Source organism: Myotis brandtii, unplaced genomic scaffold (assembly GCF_000412655.1).
Source record: "Myotis brandtii unplaced genomic scaffold, ASM41265v1 scaffold282, whole genome shotgun sequence".
NCBI lineage: Eukaryota > Metazoa > Chordata > Mammalia > Chiroptera > Vespertilionidae > Myotis > Myotis brandtii.
This window is the reverse complement of record NW_005360763.1, coordinates 24,889-44,589: the sequence shown is the minus strand read 5'-3', so window position 1 is coordinate 44,589 and position 19,701 is coordinate 24,889. Positions and strand designations below refer to the sequence as shown.

Here is a 19,701-nt window from a genome sequence, read left to right as displayed (position 1 = left end):
GCCCCCGCGCAGGCGCTCCCGGGCTCACTGCCTCCTCCTTCCAGACAGTGTGCAGCACAGCCCCTAGGTCTCCCGCCCTCCAGACCAGCGATCTTCAAACTCTCCCATCTCGCGGCATAAACGAACCACTGAACTCCTGCGGCTCGCCAGCACATAGGGTACTTTTTGCCAATGACGCACACACAAAATGAGGCATCATTTTGATTCGTTCACACCGGACGGCTACTGTTGTGTTGGCTGCTGTCAATTTTTCATTTGACAATCTAAGGCAGCGGTTCTCAACCTGTGGGTCGCGACCCGTTTGGGGGCCGAACGACCCTTTCGCAGGGGTCGCCTAAGACCACCGGAAAACACATATATAATTACATATTGTTCTTGTGATTAATCATGCTTTAATTATATTCAATTTGTAACAATGAAATTGGGGGTCACCACAACATGAGGAACTGTATTAAAGGGTCGCGGCATTAGGAAGGTTGAGAACCACTGATCGAAGGGGAAAGGTCGGCGCCCCTGACTCAACAGTCAGGGGCTGCATGTTTTAAACATTCATGTGGCACACCAGATGAAAACTGCAGCTCTGACAGTCTCAGTTTTCTTTCTTGGGGAATGGCCATCCTTCCACTAAAAGGGTACTTTTCCTCCGCAGCAAATAAAGTTCACGCTGAGGGCGCGCAGTGGCAGCTTAAACCAGGCCGCTGCCCACCACACATTTCAGCTTTTCCACCGCGGCCGAGGCAGGGAGACCGGACCACAGGAGCCCGCAGCGCCGCGGAACGAAGGCGGCCCGGCCCAAGGCATCTAAATATTTCATCGTTATCTGAGAGCAGCCAACACAAGCCTGAAACTTCTACTTAAAAAGGTCCAAGAGCGTTGTATATTTATTTCAATCAGTTACCCAAATACAAACCCTAAAGGAATCCTTCCTATCTCCCTCCACTCAACGCCTTTCACACGTGTCTCCCTGTAGGGTTCATTCCCCCCACCTGCCACCCACCTGGACGTCGGACCTGCCTGGCTTACCTCCCGCCCTCACGCGGCCACCTGATCCTCCATGGATGCAGATCCTTCCTCCTGGTCCTTCAACACCCCTCGCCGCCCGGGAAGCGCTGTGCCTTTAACCAAGGCCGACCTGCTGACCCGCCATGCGGATCCCCTGTAACGGCCTAACTCGCCTGCTCAGGTTCTCTCCACCCGGACACACGCGTTTCCTCCACGCGGTCGGGTTCTGTCCCCTCCATACACTTTCCACAGCCTGGTCTCCGTGGTACTGCAGGCCGTGGGTGGGCGATCAAACTGCCTTCCTTCTCCCCCGACCCACCCCTGTCTCAAAACCCTGCTCACCATGAAGACCCTCCCAACACCCAAAGCCTCTCTTCTCTGAGTGAAATCCTGCATATGGACTGTGGGTATTTGGCTTCAGTTTGAGGTTTACTATCCTGTAATTACTGCTGTTTCTCTAAGTCCTGTCACCCCTAAGTAGGCAGCAAATGCCCTGAGGGCACGACCCAGGCCTGGTGCATCTTCCCTGTCACTCATGACAGCCCTCACGCTGCCAGACCCAGAGCCCCTGCAGGGACCACAGGCAGGCACTGTGCCCTCGAGGCACCCGGCAGCCACCGGGGCGCACTGGCTCACTCTTCCATGTCAGAAAGCAATACCTGACTCTGACATGGAACACGGCTCTCAGGTGACCACAGGCATCTGAGATGCACGTCCCACGTCTGCCTCACGGTTGGGGCTGTCCAGCCATCACAGCAGAAGCAGGCAAGGAGTGTTACAGGGCCCCAGGGCAGGAGGACTAGGGAAACTGAGGCAGGGGAGTTAAAACAAGGCCAAGCGGTGCAGCCAGCTGGTAACTAGCAAGCCATTATCTTCCCAGCCACAAACATGAGAGCAAATGGTGAAAAACCTTCGGAATGAGAGAATGCAGAGAGGGAGGGGGAGGGGGAAAGGCAGTTCTACTCCCTCAGCAGAGAAGCCCGCAGTCTCAGGCTGGGCAAGATAAAGTTGCAGGTGCTTCTCATGAATTCTGGGAAGGTCCCAACAGAGTTAAAAAAAAAAGGGGGGGGGCCTTGAGAATCACCCTGCACCAAAACAGTCAGCAGAGGAATGTTGAAGCCTATGGACAGGAGGGTATATAACGCCTCAGACCCCACCCAACTCGCTCTTCTGATGAGCTGAGAGCCCGTCTGCACTTACTCTGCACCAAAACAGTCAGCAGAGGAATGTTGAAGCCTATGGACAGGAGGGTATATAACGCCTCAGACCCCACCCAACTCGCTCTTCTGATGAGCTGAGAGCCCGTCTGCACTTCATGGGCCAGATGCCTAGGTTTGCTGGCTTTGCTTTTGCTTCTTTCAATCGAGATGCAGCTTTAATTGCTTTAATAAATTGGCTTTTCACAAGGCAGTCAAGGTCCCTCGTATAAATCTATAATAATAAAAGCGTAATATGCTAATTAGACCAGACAGCCGAACAGCGGAATGACCCGGCCGTGAGGGCCGAGCCCCTCGCATGAATTTCGTGCATCGGGCCTCTAGTTCATTTATATGAGAAGACGAGGATGGAGGTTGGGGACAGCCTCTCCCCCTGGCGCAGGGGGCTGTCCTGTCCGGGAACCTCTCTCTGGTGTGGGTGAGAGGGGCCTATGACAGAGAGACCAGAACTTGGCAAGGTAGCTGTTTAGCTGCTGTAAACCCCACAGTGTTCTGACTTGCTGGGTCCCAGCGGACGATCCTAAGATTAACAAACGAACGCTCCTGGCTGAGAGCAGCGGGCGTGGCGGCCTGAGGACTGGCCGCCTTCTGGACGGCTGGTCCCTCCGTCAGGCAGGGCGAGTCGGTACAGGACATCTGACGGGGAAATTCTCTACTACCTTTACTTTTATTTTCATTTTCCTGGTTCCATTCACAGAATATGCTTCAGACCGACAGACTTTTTTTCACAGGAAAAGTAAGGCAGGCCAGAAAGAAGAGCCAGGCACTGTGCCAGTGAGCCAGTGTGCCGGGTGAAATGTCTTTTTACCTTAGATAATTCTCAACTTTGCTAACAGAAAACTGAACTTTTATAAGGAAGAACAAACCTTTGCAACTTTCCCTTTTGCTAATCCTCACCCAAGAACATATCTTTTTTTAACACTGCTTTTACGGAGAGTGGAAGGGAAGGAGGGAGGGAGAGCGAAACACTGATGTGAGAGAAACACATCGACTGGTTGCCTCCCGCACGCACCCCGACCAGGGGCAGGGAGTGAACCCGCAACCCAGGTAAACGCCCTCGACGAGGAATCTAACCCTCGACCCTCTGGTGCACAGGCTGACCCTCTAACCACTGAGCTACGCTGGCAGGGCCTGCTTACATCTTAAAGTGAATATGAAAGAAAGACCCACTGTGCATCCCTACCCTAGTGGTGAATCCCATCTAAAAAGGAATGCGTCTTCATCCAAAACTCCTTATAAAACTAAAAGTTACCCATAAATAATTACATTAGCCTTACATCTTAAAGTGAATATGAAAGAAAGACCCACTGGTGTATCCCTACCCTAGTGGTGAATCCTATCTAAAAGGGAATGCCATCTTCATCCAAAATTCCTTATAAAACTAAAAGTTACCCATAAATAACTACATTAGTTATGGGTAAGGGGGTGGGGGAGGAGAAAAGCAACTTGAATGGTTTCTCACTTATTCCCTCACCCATTCGTCCAGCAATCACGCGTGGCCTGCCTCCTGCAACCACGGGCCTGCATTCGCTTTAGAGCAGCGGTTCTCAACCTGTGGGTCGCGACCCCTTTGGCGGTCGAACGACCCTTTCACAGGGGTCGCCTAAGACCATCCTGCATATCAGATATTTACATGACGATTCATAACAGTAGCAACATTACAGTGATGAAGTAGCAACGAAAATAATTTTATGGTTGGGGGTCACAACATGAGGAACTGTATTTAAAGGGCCAGAAGGTTGAGAACCACTGCTCTAGAGAAATAGAGGAGGGACATGGAGATGAGAAACGCAGGTTGAAGCCTGTACCTTCCTCGTAGACTTTCTTTATGGCCGTGAGCTCCTCGGGGGTCCTGGAAGCAATAATCTCCGTCAGGACTTTCTCATCCGTCCCCGCTCCCTGTGGAGATCAATATTCAATAAAAAGAACATGTCAACAGACTAAAAAGAAGTGATCTTCCTAGAACAGACGTTACCCAAATTGCAGGATTATACAAGGAGTGCCCAACCTGACAGTCCCTCCTTTGCCTGTGCGTTCCGCTGGTTACAGAAATGAGAAACTGCAAATTAAGACAATTTTACCCCTTGTTGTCTCATGAAAAACAACGTTCACTGTAAGTGTGCGTACAGAGACAGCAGGTTATACAAACCTGTAATTTTATCGGCTTAATTCTAAATAGTTTAAAAGTAAAGCATCTTAATGAAACACGGAAAAATAAAAAACGCTGAAATAGTGCAAATGTAACTCTTAACCTGGATTTATAGGGAGAAGCACTGATACTTAAACAATCTACTCAAAACATAGCCCTGCCCCTACCTCAGCTCTCTGTGGGTGCACGGGGACGTCTGAGCAGAGGTAACAGGCAGTGTGGCTCAGTGAGCAGGAACTGAATCAGTAAAAGGATTGGGACCTGCTTTCTGGAGTTTTGAAAAATAATTGTATGAGGAACTGTATTTAAAGGCTCAGTGGATAGAGCGTCGGCCTGCGGACTCAAGGGTCCCAGGTTCGATTCCAGCCAAGGGCATGTACCTTGGTTGCGGGCACATCCCCAGTAGGGAGTGTGCAGGAGGCAGCTGATCGATGTTTCTCTCTCATCGATGTTTCTAACTCTCTATCCCTCTCCCTTCCTCTCTGTAAAAAAAAAATCAATAAAATATATTTTTTTTTAAAAAGAGAAAAATAATTGTAATCAGTTTTCCTTTTTCTGATGATAAAAGTCACAGCGACACTGATAAATTAGAAGATACAAGCAATGATATAACCTACCTCAAGTTTAAAAGGTAGTATGTGTAAGCATTATTCTCTTCATATCTCTGTTTCTTTACCCAAAGCCAAGCCCTTGGAAGACCTGGATGTACGCTCTGGCAGAACCTTAGCTGCTGCTACCACTTCAGAGCACGCCACCAAGACACCCTGTCTCCGGTGCCCTAAGATAGTGTTTGCTCCCAATGAATCGCTGTAGGAAAATGCAGGGAGTAGGCCCAGCAAGGCCCCTATCTTGGTACCCCCGTTCCCTCCACTCCCACGAAGAATCCCTGGGCCACATTATCTCTTTGTTATTCAATCTGTTTCCTTGTCCTCCAAACTCAAAACTGCTACTGAATGAAGTTTCCAGTGCTGTAGGTCCAACCACCGTTTCAGTGTCGTCGGACTTACACAACAGTTCCGGCACCCGTGGAGGACACATGCAGTTAGTTATCGGCTACAATGAAAGTATAACGAGTTCACCGGACACTCCTAGGAAAGGGTGTAACAACACCATTCTGATCTGAAAATTCCCCGAAGCTTCATTGTTTAACCTCTAATGATTAACAACACTATTTTCCCCAACTCGCCAACTTCCTATTTTATAAGATAAAACACCTAACCTGTAACATTTTTAAGACACATCTCAAAATTAGAAACAGGCTTAAGAGATCTAAAAGCCTGTAAAAAAATTTTAAAAAATTTAAATAGCGCCCCGCCGGCATGGCTCAGTGGTTGAACATCGACCTATGAACCAGTAGGTTGTGGTTTGATTCCCAGTCAGGGCACATGCCTGGGGTGTGGGCTCAATTCCCAGTGTGGGGCGTGCAGGGCGCAGCCGATCAATGATTCTCTCTCATCACTGATGTTTCTCTCTCTCTCTCCCTCTCCCTTCCTCTCTGAAATCAATAACTATATATATGTGTGTGTGTGTGTGTGTGTGTATATATATTTTTTTTAATGTAAACAGCCACTAATATTGAGTAAACTATACAAGAAGGATTAAATGATTAAATGACACGCTTGTAATTGCCTCCGCCTCTCCTCCTGATTGCCTCCCACAGTTCTGTTCTCCAGGAAACCCTCGCAGGAATAACTGAGTATTTTTACGATGAAGGAGGGGCGGTCACGAGCACAGACCCACACAGGGAGGCGCGTGGGCGCCGCCGGTACCTTGAGGGCGTGCTTCAGCTCGTAGGCGTCGTAGAGCCACGAGGGCTTCATCAGGGCCACGATCAGCTTCTCGAACTTCCCCGTCAGCTCCGACTTCAGGTCGTCCAGCAGGTCCTGCGCACAGAGAACACAGGCGCGTTACCAGGCGCACACGCTGCTCTTCTTCGCTTCTTCGCTGGGAATGGCGGCCCTCGCTCTGAAGGGCTCCCCAGCAGAAGGCGCGGAGCGAAGCCAAAGCCGCGGCCTGGGCTTGAGGGGAAGCAAGGCCTCCCTCCGTGTCAAGGTCGCTGTTCAAGAGATGTTTCTCTTCCTTCAGGAATTAAAAAAATGAAAACTTTAAAAGGACACAAAAAAAATCTGTTTTTAAAATACTGTTCTGAGAAACACGTGTAGCTTTAAAAAAAAAACTTCCCCCCAAAAATCATAAATGTATGTTGACAAAGGGTAAAAACTGGCCCATCTCCGCCAACACCTCTCTTTCCTCTGTGTCACGGAGGACGCGCTGTGCCCGACGGGGCCTGCACCCTGGAAAACGCGCTCGCAGGTGAGAAGGAGAGCGGATGCCCAGCCCCTCCATTGAGCCTCCTGACAGCTGGAAACTGGGTTCAAAGTGCCTGCTGCTGCTGCTTTTTTCTTTTTTTTTTTTTTGCTTTGCATTTATTTCTAAATGAAAGGGCAAATGAAAATTTGCAGAATGATGAAATGACACCCAAGTTTTTATGGAGGCGCCCATTCATTTCGTAACAAATTTAACTTCCATTTGAATTGTCAAAATACCCTCCCAGTCGAGACTGTGCCTGTGTCCTGACGACACGCATCGCAGCCCAGGCCGACAGCTGGGAAACAGAGGCCGGACCCCGTGGGACACCCTGGGGAGGCCGGGACCCCGTGGGACACCCTGGGGAGGCCGGGACCCCGTGGGACACCCTGGGGAGGCCGGACCCCGTGGGACACCCTGGGGAGACCGGGGCCCCTGGGACACCCTGGGAGGCACAGGAGGGCGGGGTCCAGCCTCACGCAGGAAGGGCAATGTGTGGGGACAAGCGGTGAGCACTGTTCACCGACAGCTGCTAATTAAGCAAATGCGGGTCGGGGAGGAGGAAAGCTGGAATCGTTAAATACACGATTTCTGCCAAAATTACAAACGCATCTCAAACTCGCAGCTGCCGGCAGTCGACGGGGGCGCGTCTTACCCGGCCAAACAGCGTCTTAAAGGCGGCCACGATCTCCTGGCGCTGCGCTTTGCTGCGGGCCGTCAGCAGGGTCAGGATGCTCTCCTCGTCGGTGCCTGCGGGGGGCGCTCGGTCAGGCCTGGCTGCACACCCACCGGCTGCTCACCTCTGCTGCCGAGCCCTGGGGCCTCACCCCACACAACATGTCGTGTTAGGAAACGCATTAAGCTAGAACGTGACCACATGTCCGATGTGGCACTGCCAGCACATCCCACCGTCGCTGCTGTTCCGGGAAGCGGGCGGGAAGCCCTCCTGGCTTTCACACACTGAGGGCACCGGTGTCCTCGCAGCAAACGGGGGCTGTTCCCACGCACGAAGCCGTGGGGTTTCCAAGTAACGAGAGGGACAAAGAGGGAGACCCAGTTCCAAGTGACAGACTATTTAGGGAAAAAATACAGACACACACAACCCTGAGCTACGGCAGAACGTGACAGGGCCCAGGGGCGGCCCAGGCGCTAAGAGGGGCCCCAAGGAGGTTCTCGAAGTGACAGGAGGTGGACAGGGTTTGGGAAAGGTGCAGCCGTCAGTCTTGAAGGACGAAAGGCCAAGCGGAAGGAGGACGGGCTTTTGTTGGGATGAGAGGAAAGGCAGCAGGGGGAACACCAGGCGTTCGTGAACAGCAGGGACAGCGTGGCTCAGAGAGCAGGGGAGGAGTCAGACAGGCGGGCTGGGGTACCACGGAGGTCTGGCCAGCCCAGAGCCCCCCACCAGGAACCCTCCCAAAGGGCAGCCACATCTGAGAAAGGTGGGTCCTAACACGGGGCCTGGGGCAGGGGAGCACCTGGTAGAGGGGCCGGCGGTGGGGGAGCACCTGGTGGAGGGGCCGGGGGTGGGGGAGCACCTGGTGCAGGGCCTGGGGTAGGGGAGCACCTGGTGCAGGGCCTGGGGTAGGGGAGCACCTGGTGCAGGGCCTGGGGTAGGGGAGCACCTGGTGCAGGGCCTGGGGTAGGGGAGCACCTGGTGCAGGGCCTGGGGTAGGGGAGCACCTGGTGCAGGGCCTGGGGTAGGGGAGCACCTGGTGCAGGGCCTGGGGTAGGGGAGCACCTGGTGCAGGGCCTGGGGTAGGGGAGCACCTGGTGCAGGGCCTGGGGTAGGGGAGCACCTGGTGCAGGGCCTGGGGTAGGGGAGCACCTGGTGCAGGGCCTGGGGTAGGGGAGCACCTGGTGCAGGGCCTGGGGTAGGGGAGCACCTGGTGCAGGGCCTGGGGTAGGGGAGCACCTGGTGCAGGGCCTGGGGTAGGGGAGCACCTGGTGCAGGGCCTGGGGTAGGGGAGCACCTGGTGCAGGGCCTGGGGTAGGGGAGCACCTGGTGCAGGGCCTGGGGTAGGGGAGCACCTGGTGCAGGGCCTGGGGTAGGGGAGCACCTGGTGCAGGGCCTGGGGTAGGGGAGCACCTGGTGCAGGGCCTGGGGTAGGGGAGCACCTGGTGCAGGGCCTGGGGTAGGGGAGCACCTGGTGCAGGGCCTGGGGTAGGGGAGCACCTGGTGCAGGGCCTGGGGTAGGGGAGCACCTGGTGCAGGGCCTGGGGTAGGGGAGCACCTGGTGCAGGGCCTGGGGTAGGGGAGCACCTGGTGCAGGGCCTGGGGTAGGGGAGCACCTGGTGCAGGGCCTGGGGTAGGGGAGCACCTGGTGCAGGGCCTGGGGTAGGGGAGCACCTGGTGCAGGGCCTGGGGTAGGGGAGCACCTGGTGCAGGGCCTGGGGTAGGGGAGCACCTGGTGCAGGGCCTGGGGTAGGGGAGCACCTGGTGCAGGGCCTGGGGTAGGGGAGCACCTGGTGCAGGGCCTGGGGTAGGGGAGCACCTGGTGCAGGGCCTGGGGTAGGGGAGCACCTGGTGCAGGGCCTGGGGTAGGGGAGCACCTGGTGCAGGGCCTGGGGTAGGGGAGCACCTGGTGCAGGGCCTGGGGTAGGGGAGCACCTGGTGCAGGGCCTGGGGTAGGGGAGCACCTGGTGCAGGGCCTGGGGTAGGGGAGCACCTGGTGCAGGGCCTGGGGTAGGGGAGCACCTGGTGCAGGGCCTGGGGTAGGGGAGCACCTGGTGCAGGGCCTGGGGTAGGGGAGCACCTGGTGCAGGGCCTGGGGTAGGGGAGCACCTGGTGCAGGGCCTGGGGTAGGGGAGCACCTGGTGCAGGGCCTGGGGTAGGGGAGCACCTGGTGCAGGGCCTGGGGTAGGGGAGCACCTGGTGCAGGGCCTGGGGTAGGGGAGCACCTGGTGCAGGGCCTGGGTATGGGGAACACCTGGTTCAATGGCTTGGGGGCGGGAAACAGTGTATGTGGAAATCCTCGAGGACAGAGGCTACTAAGCGGCTAGAAGGGAGGCTGGGACAGAGGAGACGGGCGTGGAGGAGGCGTGAAGCGGGTGGTGCTGGCATGGACAGCGGAGACTGCAGAGGGGGCCCGGGAAGGTCTGCTCCCCTGGCCGTCACCCGCCACAGGAAGAGCTGACAGGCAGCTGCAGACACAGGCTGCTCAGTCCAGACACTGAACCCCGGGTGGTCAGGGGATGATTCCGTCATCTCAGTGCACCTCTCTCTCCAGATCAAAATATCCCAAAATCAGTCCTCCTGCGAATCGATGACGTTTTGTTTGGAAAAACAACGATCCCGTTTCTTTAGAACAAAAGGAAGGGGGCCTTACCCAGGCCCTTCATGGCCTTCCGGAGGGTCTCTGCATCCGCCCGCTCATCAAACCCGGGGAAGTCGGTCACGGTGCCTCTGAGAGCCTGAGGCGGGAACAGGGGCGTTATTCACAGTGTGACTTCCACAGACACAAAGCACGCACATAACACGCACACACAGCACGCACATAACACGCACACACAGCACACATAACACCACACACAGCACGCACATAACACACACAGCACGCACATAACACGCACACACAGCACGCACACAACACACACAGCAGGCACACAACACGCACACACAGCACGCACACAACACACACAGCAGGCACACAACACCACACACAGCAGGCACATAACACCACACACAGCACGCACATAACACACACACACAGCACGCACATAACACGCACAGAGCACGCACATAACACACACAGCACGCACATAACACACAGCACGCACATAACACACAGCACGCACATAACATGCACACACAGCATGCACATAACACACACAGCACGCACACAACACACACAGCACGCACACAGCACGCACATAACACGCACATAACACGCACACACAGCACGCACATAACACGCACATGCAGCATGCACATAACATGCACACACAGCACACACACAACACACACAGCATGCACACAGCACGCACATAACACGCACACACAGCACGCACATCAACAGTGAGCCCGGCTCTATCACATCCCAGTGCAAATCAGCTCCCCGTGATAAGCTGTGTCACCCTATTGAAATGGGCGGATCAGCAAGACCATTCAATGCATGGGCTACAGCCTCCTGCAGGCCCTCTTCCCTCCGGCGTGGCCTCTGTGAGGACCCCCAACCCCCACCCCCACCTCCTGACTCTCTTCCTCCCAGACCTTCTTTGCGGGAAGCCTCGGGCCCCTGGTCCAGGAGCCCTCGGAGCCCGCGTTCTAGCGGGAAGCCCTAACCCAGGTGCGCTATGCTCTCGTTCTTTGACTTTGCGTGTAGCCCTATTTCCGTTTGCTTATTAGTAACTGTACGGTAACCTGACAACGCCTGGGAGGTATTGGAAATGTGTGCGCCAGAAGAAGACGATCTTTGAATGACAACGGTGCATTGTGGGAGATTCTCTCTACATTTCCTGCTACCCACCCTTTGATCACACACACAGCACTTACAGCATCAACACATTTCACGCTCGCAACTTCATTAGATCTTTAGGGGAAGAAGGCTCCCAATACTGAGCCAAACATTTATCTCTGATAAAGGGAGCTGCCAGCATTTCCTTCCACCCACAAATGTCTTCAAAGCCCCTCCAGACTCCCGTTAGGGTTCCATCTGAAACTGGGGGACCCTAAGGGAAGGGGAGGATCCTGGCGGGTGTGCAGTCACGCGTGTTGGATTATGAACGCATGCAAGCCTGGTCACCTACACCCCACCCAGCCTCCGACTGCTGCACTGGCCAGCAGCATCCTGCCACCAGTCAAACCAAAACAGATGCCGAGAGCAGCCACAGGACAGGCGTCCACAGGACACAGCACCAAGGCCAGCTGGTGGCTCTCCTCGGGGCCCTGAGCTACTCCCCCTGAAAGAGCAGCGCGCACGGATCCTTGACCCCCTTCAGGGGGCTCCTCTGAGGCGAGGCCTGGTCCCTCCCAGCGGCAGCAGGGACCTGCTGAGTCAGCTGAGGGAGAGCCCTGCCCTCCACATCGGTCCGGTCCTCACGCCCCCCTCTGAGGAGTAAGTCATGGGCTGCCTCCAGCAAGAACCCTCCTGGGCCAGGTTAGCAAGACCCCCTGCCCTGGATGTCCCCTCAGTAATTTCCACCCGCTGACCCCTCCCCTACTGCATCCCCAGTGTCTTCGCTGTATTCAGACTCGAACCCACTCTCTCCCCATTGCAATCGTCGTGAATAAAGTCTTCCTCACCACCGTAACGGGGTCAGGATAGCTCTCTCCTGTCCCTCCTCTCACTCAAGGAAAGAAGCAAGGTCCCTCGTCCTACCTCGGAACAGGAGTCACCCTGAGAGACCCTGAGAGGACCTCAGTGCTGTGCTCCTGGGGCCCAAAGAACACAGCCCAGGAGGAAGGGCTGTTTCCCACGTGATTGCCGGGCCCTGTAGGCTGGCCGAAGCTCCTTCCTCGTCCCTGAGCTAAAGAAAGGGTGTGGCCAGCTAGGGAAGCAGAGGGGCAGCCCCATGCTCCCTGGTCTCATCGGGAGGCCAGGAAGCTAAGTCAAAGCTCTCCGCATCCCTGAGCTAAAGAAAGGGTGTGGCCAGCTAGGGAAGGGGAGGGGCAGCCCCATGCCCCCTGGGAGGCCGGGAAGCTAAGTCAAAGCTCTCCGCTCCCCCCACCCCGCTCCGGGAAATGCGCCCCCACCAGGCAGTCTCCCCCCCGCCTGCCTCTAACACGGCAGATGCACGAAGAGCCACAGGCCCCCTCCCCTGGTTCCACGGCTTGAGCCATGAGGACCAGGCGGCTGATACAGGCAACATCAGGCGGTCCTACATCGTTACAGGGAGCACCGCTTGGGAGATAAGCTGGGAAGGTTGGGAAGACAGCCCGTCCGAACTGGGAGGAAAAGTGCTGCCTCTTGGGCCACGTGCCGCCGCTGAGTGGGGCTGCTTCAAACCCTCTGCCGGCGCCGCCAGCATCGTCATGACAATGAGGAAACACACGCGTTCTCACAGTGTGAGAACCTGGGGCCCAGAGCTAGTGTAGTTTGCCGTCTATTTATTCATTCATTCGACATCCATTTTTCTTTTATATATTACTAGAGACCCAGTGCACGAAATTCGTTCACTCAGGGGTGGGGATGGGGGTCCCTCAGTCCGGCCTGCGCCCTCTCACAGTCCGGGACCCCTCAGGGAATGTCCACCTGCCAGCTTAGGCCCGATCCTTCCAGGGATATGGCCTAAGCCAGCCGTGGGCAAACTACAGCCCTCGGGCCTGATCCGGCCTGTTTGAAATGAATAAAACTAAAAAAAAAAAAAAAGACTGTACCCTTTTATGTAATGATGTTTACTTTGAATTTATATTAGTTCACACAAACACTCCATCCATGCTTTTGTTCCGGCCCTCCAGTCCAGTTTAAGAACCCATTGTGGCCCTCGAGTCAAAAAGTTTGCCCACCCCTGGCCTAAGCTGACAGTCAGACATCCCTCTTGCAGTCCGGGGCTCTAGCAATCTGGGACCCCTCCCTCCTTACCACCCACCTGCAGCGGAGGCAGGAGAGGGTCCCACCACCACCGCTGTGCTCACCAGCCTTGAGCCTGGCTTCTGGCTGAGCAGTGCTCCCCCTGTGGAGAGCATTGACCACCAGGGGCAGCTCCTGCATTGAGCATCTGCCCCCTGGTGATTAGTGTGGGTCATAGCGACCAGTCGTTCTGCCGTTTGGTCGACTTGCATATTAGGCTTTTATTATATAGGATATATACTTTATATCAGAGAGAAAGGAAGAGGGAGAGATAGAAACATCAATGATGAGAGAGAATCATTGATCAGCTGCCTCCTGCTTGCCCACACTGGGGCCGAGCCCACAGTCAGGGCATGTGCCCTTACCGGGAATCGAACCCTGACCTCCTGGTTCATAGGTCAATGCTCAACCACTGAGCCACACCTGCTGAGCAACAACCATTTCTGAATGCGTCCCACATGCCGGGCACTGTACACTCACTAGGAAAATGCCGAGACTTCTACAGCCGAGAGGGCACAACTGCTGTGTAAGTGGAGGCCGGACGTGTGTAGGGCACACACAGAGGGTTCTCCGGGGTGACATGAGCACTCGGGGAGGGACTGAGTGGGAAGAGTAGGAAGAAATGGGAAAAACTTCCCAAAATGTCTTGAAAGTGGCCTGTGACGTCATCAGGCGGGTTTGGGAAAGTGGAGAAGTGCAGAGAGCGTGTCAGAAGCATAAACCCGGGAAGAATGTGGCTCTGGTGAAGAGTGAGTGTTTCAACAGCCAGGGGCGCTCCCGTGGGGGGCGCTGGAAGGTCAGCTCAGGAATGCTGATCTCCTCCGGGCTCCAGGCCAGCCCTCACGGCCACGGGAGGAGCAGCCACTCTGCACCCAGTTACCAGGGCAGCGGCGGAGACCACAAAACGGCCCTGCAAACCTGGGAAGACTGCAGAGCTACCAGCACAGAAAGGTGCAAGACTCCAGGTCAGGAGCAGCTGAGGTGGAAAGGAACAGGCAGACAGGGTCAGGGCCAGCAGACAGGGTCAGGTCGGACAGACAGGGTCAGGTCAGACAGACAGGGTCAGGGCCAGACAGACGGGGTCAGGGCCGGACAGACGGGGTCAGGGCCAGACAGACAGAGTCAGGGCCAGACAGACAGGGTCAGGGCCAGACAGACAGAGTCAGGGCTGGACAGACAGGGTCAGGGCCAGAGAGATGGGATCAGGGCTGAAGAGACGGGGTTAGGGCCGGACAGACGGGGTCAGGGCAGGACAGACAGGGTCAGGGCCGGCAGACAGTGTCAGGGCCGGACAGACAGGGTCAGGTCGGACAGACGGGGTCAGGGCTGGACAGACAGGGTCAGGTCGGACAGACAGGGTCAGGGCTGGACAGACAGGGTCAGGTCGGACAGACAGGGTCAGGTTGGACAGACGGGGTCAGGGTCGGACAGATGGGGTCAGGTCGGACAGTCAGGGTCAGGGCTGGACAGACAGGGTTAGGGCCGGACAGACGGGGTCAGGGCTGGACAGACAGGGTCAGGTCGGACAGTCGGGGTCAGGGTCGGCAGAAGAAAACAGGAGGCCGGCTCCTGTTGGCAGGGGAACAGGCGGGCAGCTGCTTTCCTTTCCCCACAGCAGGCCTGTGAGTGACAGTGCGTGGGTGGGAACTGGAGCCGGGAAGAGGCGGTCACCAAGGGCAGAAACAGGAAAAAGGGGTCGGAAACCGGAGCCAGAGGACAGGGAGGTCACCTGCTCTCGAACGGCCGCCAACACCTGCACCGGCTCACCAGGGCCCTGGCTCGGAGGCCGGAGGGAAACGTGTTCCAGGAGGGAAGGAGGCAAGGGGAGTCCAAAACCAGGGGAAGAAAAGGAGTGGGGCTGGGGGACAGGGCCCTGGGTTGGGAGGCTGGGTCCTGGCAGCGGAAACAATGGGACTGGAGACACCAAGCCATGAAGGGGGTTGGGGGGTGGCAGACATCTCTGGGAACCCCCACCTTACAAACGGTGGTTTATTAAAACATGCTTTTAAGAACAGACCCGGGCCCTGGCCGGGTAGCTCAGCTGGCTGGAGCGTCGTCCTGAGAAGTTGAGGTGGCAGGTTTGATCCCCCCGTCAGGGCACATTCAAGAAGCAACCAATGAATGCATCATTAAGTGGAACAGATTGATGCCTCTCTCTCTCTCTCTCTCTCTCTCTCTCTCTCTCTCTCTCTCCCTCCCTCTCTCCCTCTCATCAACAAGTAAGTAAAACATTAAAAACACACTTAAAAAACACTTCTCCCCGTTTGCAGGATAGGGAGGAGCTGAAAACAGACGGAAAAGCAGGGGTGAGGTGAACGACAGAGGAGACACAGAGATTTGCCTTAAAGAGAAGAGAACTGTGACCCCTGAGATGAAGGAAACCAGGCGAAAGCTGGGAGAGCAGTGTCCTCAGAACCTCAGCCACTGCCTCTGAAGAAGGAATAAGTGCTGGCTGGAGAGCTTTCTAGAAATTGGGAAATACTTGCTGCATTCCATACGGCCAGAGTCACCGTCCCCGCTAACGAAGTCCCGTAGGGACCAGACGTGAGTCACAGACGTGAGTCAGAGGCCACAGCCCTCGTGTGGACATCCTGCCCACACCCGCCCCGCCCACACGGAGGGGGCAGCGCTGGGCAGGCTGACTTCCCGTGACTCAGACAGGGCTTCCCTCCGTCCTGTGCTCCCACTCGCCGGGTCACACATCGCACCTCCCCCGGGAGAATTCCAACTGCACCAGGTGCTGTCCCCTCGCCATGCTGCACCCTCAGTCACCCTCGTCCCCTGCCACAATGCCTTCACAGGGAATTATACCTATTCTCAGGCAATACCTGGCCAAACATATAATTCACTCTAAACGCTCACCTTCAAAATTACCCACTCCTCCAGCTCTATCATTTTGTTGGCTTTTTTGGTTTGTTTGCACTAAATGAAAAAGTTCTTTACCTTTGAAGACCAGGCATGCCAAAATAAAATGGGTAAAATTAACCCAAAGAGCAAGGGAAGGGTTGCTCTTCTCTACACAGAATCTAAAGACACAGAAAGGCTGGGTCCAAAAACCACGTAAAGCAAAGAAAGGTCTGAGGAGTCCTCATTTATATTTTTAAATCAACTGCTGTGTTTGTAAAGTTTTAGAAGAGTATACAGGCTATCCTATATAATAAAACCCTAATATGCACATTGACCGGTGGAACGACCGGTCGCTATGACGCGCATTGACCACCAGGGGGCAGACACTCGACGCAGGAGCTGCCCCCTGGTGGTCAGTGTGCACCCACAGGGGGAGCACTGCTCAGCCAGAAGCCAGGCTCACGGCTGATGAGAGCAGCAGAGATGGCAGGAGCCTTTCCTGCCTCCAAAGCAGAGCTAAGGACCCCTTGGGGGTCCCAGCCTGCGAGAGGGCACAGGCCGGGCTGATGGGCACCCCCCACCCAGTGCACGAATGTCGTGCACAGGGCCTCTAGTAGGAATAGAATTTACTGCAGGAATGGATCTATGATGTAAAAACGCTGTGACATTTCTACCACGTGAAACTTCTCAGTCACTAAGAGAAGACACGGCCGACTGCCACCTCTAACCCGCCCGCCACGGGCAGGTCTCCCAGGGCAGGAGCTGCCAGGAGGGAAGGAAGGGCCGACTGCCAGTGGACTCAGGGGCTTGTAACGCAGCCAAGCCCTTTTGGATCCAGTTCTTCCACAGGATCCAAAACAAAGACAAGAGTCAAAGGAACCGGGACCTGAGTGAGGCTAGCCGGAAGCAGCACAGGCCAGGGTATCGGATAACCCTGACCTGACCCGAGGGGAAGTCCCTCGCCACCGAGAGATCTGACCTCGGGTGCAGGGCCTGGACAGTGTACCAGATGCGGCACCGCCTCTGGACTGAGCCTGGTCGCAGCTTCCCCGCTCACACTGCCCCTGCCCCTGCGCCTGTGCCAGACCTTCGTAAAAATACCCCGTAAATTACAGCCCAGGGACTGCAAACCAACCCAAGATTTCCTAATCCAACCTTCACATCAGGAGGTAACTCCTCTGATGTTCATGAAGTTTCTAGTGAAAAATTATGGAGCCTGATTTTGCCTCGATGACATTCCTGCTGCCCCTGAATATGTTCACTCTTTATAAACAACCTTATAAATGAAACTAAGCTCAGACGGCCCCAGGATAATATTTTCAGTTCCATCACCTTAAAGAAAATCCTATATAATAAAAGGCTAATATGCAAATTGTCCCCTCGACCGGGAGTTTGACCAGGGGGCAAAGCTGGCCCGCCAACTGCCCTCTGCCCCTCCCCACAGCGGGCCCAATCGGCCCTGATTGGGGCGGGCTGGCCAGACCCCACCCATGCACAAATTCGTGCGCCAGGCCTCTAGTTAAAGATAAAAGCCTTAAATTGAATGAAAATGTGTTAAATAGATCATTCATCTATGAAGTACAGCCAAATCTTGATTTTTTCCCCCAAACCAAGAGTGCAGAATGTGTTTAAAGTAACTTAGACTACCTGTGGAAAAAGTTGGCTCTAGCTAACTAGTGAGATGGAAAACCCATGTGAACAAGTTGGGAGGTTCCCACGTTAAGTAGAAAGAGAAGACACTGGTACGGAAGATACTTCATAAACATGAAGAATTGCCGCTGTGAGTGCCAGAGTGCTTGAGCGTCAACCTATGGACCAGGAAGCCACGGTTCAATTCCAGGTCAGGGCACATGGCCTGGTTTCGGGCTCAGTCCCTAGTGTGGGGTGTGCAGGAGGCAACCGATTGATCCATGATTCTTTCTCACCGTTGATGTTTCTATCTCTCTCTCCCTCTCCCTTCCTCTCTGAACCAATGTTTTAAAAAACTGCCACTGTGGAAGGCTACATATTAATTTTTCAATAGGAGGCACGGATTTTTAATAATACATTTTAAATTGCTAAATGTGCACTTGGAAGAGACTCGGGAATCTGATCGCGTGAGTCTACAGGTGGCCACGGAGTGAGGTCTCTGGTCCCCACACCCACAGGTCGACAGGAGGATCCGCCCTGGAATCCGTCTGAACCTGACTGGAAGCCCCTCCAGGTGCCTGGGGGCCAGAGGACATGCAGACAGGAAGGTCAGCTACATAACGGAAGAACAGACAACCAAAGTCCATTGCAATATTAGATATTTTACCAAAATGTTTTGCTGGAATGGCTTCCAAGGATAACTAATGACAAAGCCAGTGCAAATTCAACACCATATCTTTAGCAGCTGTAACTTTCATGATAACTAAAAACTGTGGCTTTGATTGGAAACTGACTGGTGTTATGGTGGCATAGAAATCACATACATAATCTTATAATACAAACCAGCATTCTCCCTTGTTCTGTACAGATAAGGGCCCTGACACTAGTTCCATTCTTTGAAGGTATTAATGTCCGCACCGGAAAAAATTCCCTCACTGATGCTCTCTTGGGTCAAGTGTCTACATGATTAAAAGGCAATGATTGAAAAACTTCAGACATCGCTGGGAAAATGCACAGGAGAGATTCAAGAAACAGCCAAATGAGCCAGGATAAAGAGAATGATTCTTTGAAACTTGCTCACTCATCATTTACATCACCACACCAGCATATCAAGATAGGACACATTATTCTCAGGAAAGTTAATTCCACATAAAAGTATCCCTTCCAGGGGGAAGAACCTAAACCAAAGTTTCCACTGGAAGTAACCTAAGAATCGGTTCATTGTAAGATTTCTTAAGAGCAAAAGAGGAAGTAAGAATGGAGCGCTGTCTGAATTTAATAGTTACCAAACCATCTTAATCCCCCCACTTTCTCTTGGAAAGGACTGGGAAACCTTACTCAATTTTGATAAGTTAATCTGATAAAAAAGAACTCTCCGTGAGAAAGGGCATTGTTTGAGTAGTGAAAACCCTTGTTTAAAAAAATGACCTGGACTCTGACAAGCCATTTAGAAGGATAAGGTCTGTAAAATTAGTTCTGGGTGGAGCTGCCAGGCAGCGATGTTTTATTCACAAAGGACTGGATGTTTTATTCACAAAAGACTGCGTAACATGGTCCATGTTTAAAGACTGCTCTATAAATCACACCATTTTCTTTCCTACATTTTTGATTAATGATAAGGAGACAACGAAAGCCAATATTAGGTCATCCAGTTCTGAAACAGACCCAAGCGAAATTCAATTCAGAACTCGTTCCGCGAGTTCATTGCTTAAGCGGCTTTTCTGTTTCATGTTTTGCATGAAAGAAAAAAAAAAAAATCAGTGCCTGCGACGAACCATTCCTTTTAGTAAAACTGGGTTGAGCAACTGGGGAAAGCCGCGCGAGTTGCTCAGCGGAGAAAGCCGACGCCCATCCACGGCATTAAAGTGCAGGAAACTAGGCGGAAAAAAACACGAAGGAAGCCAGAAAAAAAGAAAAAAATGTGTTCCCCTCACATGACCGCGCCGGGCTGTTCCTGCTCTGGTTCTAATTTTAGCGGCTCTTCGGATTTGGGGGAGGCCCCTTCTCCACGTCCACTCGCGACGAGGCAGAGCGCAAAGCC

At 54.2% G+C, this 19,701-nt stretch overlaps 2 protein-coding genes across 2 annotated transcripts in view; one reads left to right on the top strand and one right to left on the bottom strand.

Annotated features, from left to right (window-relative positions):
- Window positions 1-10,110, bottom strand: part of ANXA5 (annexin A5) — a 19,049-nt gene extending 8,939 nt beyond the window's left edge. Inside the window, exons 1-4 of the mRNA XM_005869013.2 lie at window positions 10,002-10,110; window positions 7,331-7,425; window positions 6,138-6,251; window positions 4,028-4,118 (exon numbers count right to left, since the gene is read on the bottom strand). Of these exons, the coding sequence (XP_005869075.2) occupies window positions 4,028-4,118; window positions 6,138-6,251; window positions 7,331-7,425; window positions 10,002-10,014 (313 nt within the window). The 5' untranslated portion in view covers window positions 10,015-10,110. The remainder of the gene's footprint in view (window positions 1-4,027; window positions 4,119-6,137; window positions 6,252-7,330; window positions 7,426-10,001) is intronic.
- Window positions 10,111-10,968: 858 nt separating this feature from the next.
- Window positions 10,969-15,306, top strand: LOC106726567 (fibrinogen alpha-1 chain-like). The gene is made up of 3 exons (XM_014541928.1): window positions 10,969-10,993; window positions 13,939-14,265; window positions 14,484-15,306. Exons 1-3 carry the CDS (start codon window positions 10,969-10,971, stop codon window positions 15,116-15,118), a joined length of 987 nt encoding a protein of 328 aa, XP_014397414.1. The 3' UTR covers window positions 15,119-15,306.
- The last annotated feature ends 4,395 nt before the right edge of the window (window positions 15,307-19,701 follow it).

Bases quoted from the DNA above. Each gene is read 5' to 3' on its own strand.
- LOC106726567 (XM_014541928.1), top strand. From the start codon at position 10,969: ATGCTCTCGTTCTTTGACTTTGCGT. The intron at 10,994-13,938 runs GTAGCCCTATTT...GTGAAGAGTGAG, and splicing joins CTCGTTCTTTGACTTTGCGT to TGTTTCAACAGCCAGGGGCG. The intron at 14,266-14,483 runs GTCAGGGCCGGA...CCGGACAGACAG, and splicing joins GTCAGGGCCAGACAGACGGG to GGTCAGGTCGGACAGACGGG.